This window comes from Buceros rhinoceros, unplaced genomic scaffold (assembly GCF_000710305.1).
Source record: "Buceros rhinoceros silvestris isolate BGI_N320 unplaced genomic scaffold, ASM71030v1 scaffold46178, whole genome shotgun sequence".
In the NCBI taxonomy this organism is placed as follows: domain Eukaryota; kingdom Metazoa; phylum Chordata; class Aves; order Bucerotiformes; family Bucerotidae; genus Buceros; species Buceros rhinoceros.
Window position 1 is genome coordinate 1 of NW_010426042.1, and position 6,984 is coordinate 6,984.

Consider the following 6,984-nt stretch of genomic DNA (forward strand, 5'->3'; position numbering starts at 1 on the left):
GAGGGTCATTAAGCATTGGAACAGGCTACCTGGGGAGGTGGTAGAGTCCCCAACCCTGGAGGTGTTTAAAAGCCATGTGGATGTGATGCTGAGGGACATGGTTCAGGGACACTGGCAGTGCAGGGTGAACAGTTGGACTTGATGATCTTAAAGGTCTCTTCCAACCAGATTATTCTGTGAGGTCAACAGTAAATCACTAAATTATCTCAAGGTATTTAATGGGGTTCTTGACTGTCAAGCAGGTATGGACAAGCCTGAAGAACTCATAAATGTACTGCCTGTATGTACATTCTTGGCACAGGCCTTTCTGAGAATTGTTTTTTCATCTGCAACCAGTACTGACCTTATTGGTTCTTCTATATAATCTTGGAACTTCCAGTGCACTCTTAAGGTAAGCAAAGGAAGACTCACTGAGATCCTGGATAATCCTGTTGTTCAAGGTAGGCATGCAGGCTGATAAAGAAGTTCTTGAGTCTTCCAAGGCTCCTAATGAAATAAAAATGCTAAAGCTTAAATTGAGCTACCCTGCCCAATCACAATGTAAATTATGTGAACCCCTCCAACACCCCAATCTCACTCACTATCCTAGATGGATGCTGGTGTCAAATACAGGATGCTTACTGAATAAACACACACCAGCCGGTTATAAAACATCACCAGTAACATCATCAATCACTCCTCAGGCAGAAAAAAATATGGAGGGAAGGAAAGAAAAAAGGGGTAAAGTAACATTCCTTAGATTCACAGTTTTTTCAGTATTACCGAAGTAGGAAGCGGCTCAAATCAAATCTGACTTACCAAGGAAACTGTGGTTGTAAAATTCTTTCTCACAGTACCCAAATTCCCTATAGAATTTAGGACTGGAACTTACTCAGCTCAAAAGCTGTGACTGATAACAGACCATCTGCTGAGTAGGGGATATGTGCAAGCTCCTACCTCTCTTACGGAGTCATTTACCAATATTTAGAATTAGAAATTTAAGTGGCATTCACAGCACAGAACTCCTGGCTATACTTTAAGACAGAGATTAGTTCACTCACAGCTACATGCTTGACTTAATTGCTAAATTAAAATCAAACTGTATCACAGAAAGAATGATCAGATTAAAAAAAAAACAAACAACAAAACCCGCCCCCCACACACCAGAAAAAAAGAGACTAAAATACTTAATTATTTCTGTCCTCTGAAATTAACTATGAAACTTTGATAACTCTCCTCATTACATGATTCACCAGGCCAGAGACAGAAAGATCTTTTTACAAAAATATTTTAGTTTCAACTGGACAATGGAAAGCCTCTCCTTACTTCTTCCTCAATTCCTTTAAAAGTATTGTTTAAGATACAAATCTTCTAGTCTAAGGTCCCCCACTTCCCGGAGAAGCATCCTAATTGCTGAACAACGACAAGTTACTTAAAAAAAAAAAACAAACACCCAACCCCCCCCCCAAAAAACAACAACAACAAAAAAAAAACCCCAAAACCCAAAAAAACCCCCAAAACCCCCAAAAAACCCAACCCCCCCAAAAAACCAAAGACATGCCAAAACCTAGAACACTTCACATGCACTCAATTTTAAACAAACATTTCCAAGACTCTACATGTCTGTTCAAGATAGTTTCTGTTTAACAATTTAAACCTAATGCAAGCTTTATTAAGAAAAACATCAGTATTTTCAATTTTTTTATTGTAAATAATGAAACTGCATGTAAAAGCTGATTTTCTTTGGTTGGCAGAGGGGATTTGGGAGAAATGGAAGAGAGACTGAATTCAGACTCTCAGCTTTACCTGCAATACAAGATAAATTCTTGAAGCCAATCATTTCAAGTTTTGGTTTAATCATTTCCAAGATGTCAGGAATCTGGAAAAAAAAATAGTCATGTTATAAACATATTTTACAGAATGTAGGAAAAATAGTTAAGTTTCCAGTGCATCAAAAGACACTTTTAGTCTTTTCTATACTTTTACTGCATTTATGGGAAACCAGTACTAGAGGAATACAACATTCACAGGAATTAAGGCTTATGGACTAAATCTTCTACCTTACTGCTGTCCTCAAAGGAAATAATTTAGAATTAACAAAATGTTTCTCAATCCAAATGCAACCTATAACTTCACAAATTGCAGAAATTTCAGCCTTATTGACCAAAACTACACAGAAGTCATCCCTACTGAAAGAAAATTAATACTATACCATCTTTTATTAAGTTTCTGGATCATTAGTTAAGTATAATCATGATAATAAAACCCTTGCAACCTCAAAGACTAAAACCAGTAAACATTTAAAACAGAACAGAACATTAAAATTGAATATTGCACACTCCAAGCTGCAACAGATATTTTACTAGCAAAGGCAAGACTCTGGCACAATGACACTTTGTACTAAACATGAGCAGGGACGTACTATTTTAAGGGTTAAGTCCAGCAGCTACTGATAAAAAGTTTAAATACCTGAAGTGGTTTCTCTGTAATCTGCCATTCCAATAAGCACAGACTAAACCATTTACTTCAGACTTTATCAGACTACTTTAGTTTTAGTATTTAAGATTAACAAATAGGTTTATGGTATAGTATTTTAAACAATTTAACGTCCTTAACAAGATGCCAAACAATATTGGCACACAGATCAACAAAGATTCTTTTGTTAGTAAAGTCACAAGCACAAACCTGATCCTGGAGTTTGTCCAGATCTGCAGCAACATATACCAACTGAGTACTAGATATAGAAGGCAGTGGCTGACTTTCCGGAGACCCGTTCGGTTGGTCCTCACTAGGGTTGAGGCTTACAGAAGATTCCTTCCTACCAGCTGGCACAGATTTTTTGCTTTCCTTTGCATTCTCACTGGAAATGGGCCTTACAGAAACCTGAAACATCAAATCGAGATGCGAACTCTAGCAACAGTGAAGGCAGTTAAAGTTGGATAAACAGAAGCAGTATATAAAGGATTTATAACTTCTCAGCATTAGAATGCTGCACTTACAAGGAATATTAATATTCTTAAATTACATTTAAAAAGAAACTTTTCAAGTAGTTTTGGGTGCACTAAGGAGTCAGATGGTTTGGAGGAAATTTGTCATTGCAGAAGAAGGCAGCCCAGTCCTACAGAAATTTTCACCTATGCGGTGTTCAAATGAACTACTACTACACTGGAAAAAGATGCGAGACCAAAAATTTAATCATTGCTATGCAGAAACAGTTTATTTTCATATGCTGGAATACAAAAATCATAACTACTCACTACTGTCAAACAACCCCTTTCTCCCAGGTCCTCAAGCCCTCTGCTGTCAGGTACTTGCTTCACTCTGCTACTCGGTTTTAACTCTAGTACTTAGCAGTACACTTCATGAGACAACGGAGCTGAAAGAACTGAGTCATTGAGTCTTAAGGAAAAGATGAAGACATCAGTAAGATCTCTCTTTTAACTACGTAAGGGGAATGTACAGAGAAGATAGAATCAGTCTTTCCTTGAGGTACAGTGACAAGAGTAAGAGACAATAGACATGGACTGTAACAAGGGGAATCCTGATCAAACAGGAGGAAAAAGTGGTCAGTCACTGGACCACGGTTCCTAGAGAGGGAATGAAATCACTATCTTTGGATACACTAAAAATTCAACTTGAAGAGGCTCCGCAAAACCTTATCTAAGCTGGTTTGAACTGGAGTGGGACTGATGACCAGGTGACCTCCAGGAGTCCCTTTAAATTCCAATTATTCTATCATGCTGACTTTCTGTGATGCAAGAAACAGGTGAAAACTTACAGAAGAGCAAAGCATAACCTTTCCTGCTCAGAAGCAGGGAATCATTGATGTTGAGTGAGCTGCCCATGAAACTTCTAGATTTATAATCTCAACACCTAGCAACTGATCCAGATTAATTTAGCTCCCTCCTCCTTTTTTTTTGCAGGGTTCATTTTCACCTGGCTTAGTTTCACAACCTCCTTCACTGTATCAACAAGTAAACACTTATACAAACAGAATAAAACCAAAACATTGTGGCTACTTCTTTCAGTGGCAGAGGCAGCCTTAATCACAGATCTAAGCCCAGCCTTAGCAACCATTCAGACAGTAATACCGCAGCAGCATTGAAAGTTGCGTTAATTACATATTTTGTTGTGATACTTTTTATAAAACAAACACCTGACCTGGTTCTAAGTGTTCTTATTAAAGAATGTTAAGTTCAGGGAAAAAGCTCTTAAAAAGAGGTGACATACTTTTCAAAAGGTCTTTTGCTGATGGACATACCCAATCACCAAGACCATAAGCATGCTGTTCTCTTACCTCACCAATGAACACAGAGTAGCGTGCCAAAATTTGCAGACTAAGTTTCCACAGACGGTGTGCTAATAACGGTAAAAACATTTGGTCTGACCAGCACTTCAGAAGACTCATCCAGACCATGTGAGTGGCCAAAAGACAGTATGAACTGCCAGCTAGAAACAATCAGACAACAAAGGTCAAGTTCCTAAGCACATTTTTAAAGGATGTAACATCAGTGTAATTGCATTACTCGAGATTTAAAAAACAAAAGAAAGTGTTAAAAAAAAGAAGAAGGTTTCCAAAGAGACACAATCACAAAAGCTAGCAAAGAGGATTTATTAAGCATTGTCTGAAACAATCTCTTATAACACTAGCTCCTCACTGCTTTAGTTTTCAAATTGGACCAGGTCTTGCTGTAACTGTGCAAAAGCCACAAATGCAAATTTGCCTGCAACAAAGACAGGAACAGATTGGCCAAATAATCCACTTCAGGATATTAACATTTTCAGGATAATTTTTGGCTGTCTTATGAAGAAGTTATATCAAACATGCTTGCCAGCCGTAACAGTCATACTCTGTTAGCACTAAACTACTGCTCCTGTCAGTTATATCTGAGATATCTGCTAGAAACACTTATTTAGAACACAATAGAAAAAGCCATATTTAAGCCAAATACTTTTAAAGCAGTTCATGAACTAACTTTTTAGAGCAGACAATTAGAGAGCTAAGGAATGTGTCTGCAAGTTCCAGGCAAACGTCTTGAAGCGACAGGATTTATGCATTTATTCTCCATCGGGATTTTACTCTCCTTGCTCTTTTCAGAGGGTATGTGTGTATACACACATACACATACACACACACTTATGTGACTTTTAGCCGCCTTCTTCGTAAGTATGTATTCTGATAACTGAATAAAGTTTTTCTGATCACAATATACTTCTAATGAATATACCAGATTTTCCCCTCCACTCTAGTTCTTCCTACATCTGCTCATCAATCAATGTATGGTTTTGGAGCAGATGCCAACACTATAAACCACAGCAAGCCTAAATGCTGCCAACAGATAGCCATTTTCACTTCTACATAGCCCTGCAACAATTCAGAAAAATATGCCCCAATAACACATAGACTTTTGGTTGTCACTTAAAGGATGCCAAATGCCAATTTAGTTCCTTCTTGCACAAAGGGATGGTTCCACAAATATGTTAATGGTGGCTGCCAAAAGGGGCGTTTTTAGTTAGTACAGTGATCTGTGAACAATATTTTTATTGCCTTCTCTACAAAAATGTATTATAATGTTTCATCAGTTCATCAGAAAAGAGAAAGCTCAGGTGAACCTGCAGGATACATGTTCCTAAATACTCAGACAGACAGACAGTAACCACTGCTACTTATACCACCAATTCCTTCACAACAGAGAAATTTTTTTTTTGCAATATAAGTTTACCTGGTGCTTCCTCTAGTGTATCTGAAAGTGCTTCTTCTAAGGCCCCAGCTATTTCTCTGAATCTGAGAGACAGAAAGGTTTCGAATGTTATAATTCAACAGTTGCTTAAGTTGACGCTTAAACATTTTTTCAATATTCATTTCAATATTATTTGTGCTATCAATGCGCAAGCACAGATTTTCAGTGTGGTGTTATTTTTGCCAGATATAAGTTGGGATACAAACCAGACCAACATTCGTACACTTTAAAGAGAACCTTTGACACTTTACAGGCAGATATGAAGCTTGTACTTCGGGAAATCATTAAAATCACAATAGCAAACATCATCAAAATGATAGCTCATAGAGTGTCAAGTCCTCAGCTTTTTTGAGGACTGAAGCTTTTTTGTTTTGTTACTGGTTTTAAACTAAAAGCAGACCACTGTCTCATACTTGTTTTAGTTGACCTTTAGGTATGTCAATGCAGGCTTCAGCTTTCTACATGTTTGTTAGTGAACAGTGGCATAAGGTCCTGCAAACAATTCTGTACCTGAGAAAAATCAATAGTTCCTCACAGAATATCTTGAACCCCTTTTTTAAAAACTCATCCTTTAAAAAAAAAAAAAATCCCACCTTCCCAATATTTAGGTTTAACAGCAAAATTAAGACCTCTTATTCTTCTCCATATTTAAAGCATATTGGCTAAACAGCACAGCATTTCCTTAATCTAAAAACTGTCAAGCAAGAGCTGCAGAAAATTCTTCTTAAACCAGGTTTTCCCTCTAAATGCTAGAGCAAAGCTGTATTTTAAAAATACAGCTTTAATAAATAAAAACTAAAATAAATAAAAATTAAAATAAAATTTTAACTTCCCCTACAGAAAGTTCTATTGTCACTAGTTTCCCCTTTCTTGCTTTTATGTGCAACATATTAACTCCTTAAGTCTATCAAACTTACTAATTACGAACTTGAAGATCTCCTCTTAAGCGTCATTTCCAGATCAGAACAGGGGCCCACCTAGCTTTTCTTATTCAAACACCTAATGGACTAGAGGCATGTTAAAACAACTATTGTATTTTAGAAACATTTTTGTGAAATGGCTTCAAAACCTCATTCCTGCCTGTGCACCACTCCTACAAACAGAGCAGTGACTTTAAATCTTACAGTGGAAAGGATTAGAGAATGGAATCAGATTTGTAACAATTGCATAAATTTTGCCGAATGTTTCTCACATTTCCCAAATGTGGTGTTCATTAAGGTTCCACAATCAGTTGCACTGATACAACTGAAGGAAGACAAGGGGG

At 37.2% G+C, this 6,984-nt stretch overlaps 1 protein-coding gene across 1 annotated transcript in view; it reads right to left on the reverse strand.

The window, feature by feature from the left end:
- Positions 1–343: 343 nt before the first annotated feature.
- The window catches only part of COG2 (component of oligomeric golgi complex 2), a gene marked incomplete at both ends in the record, with an annotated part of 22,266 nt that continues 15,625 nt past the window's right edge, over positions 344–6,984 (reverse strand). The window contains 5 exons of the mRNA XM_010141316.1: positions 344–486; positions 1,786–1,858; positions 2,665–2,862; positions 4,277–4,428; positions 5,703–5,764. Of these exons, the coding sequence (XP_010139618.1) occupies positions 344–486; positions 1,786–1,858; positions 2,665–2,862; positions 4,277–4,428; positions 5,703–5,764 (628 nt within the window). The remainder of the gene's footprint in view (positions 487–1,785; positions 1,859–2,664; positions 2,863–4,276; positions 4,429–5,702; positions 5,765–6,984) is intronic.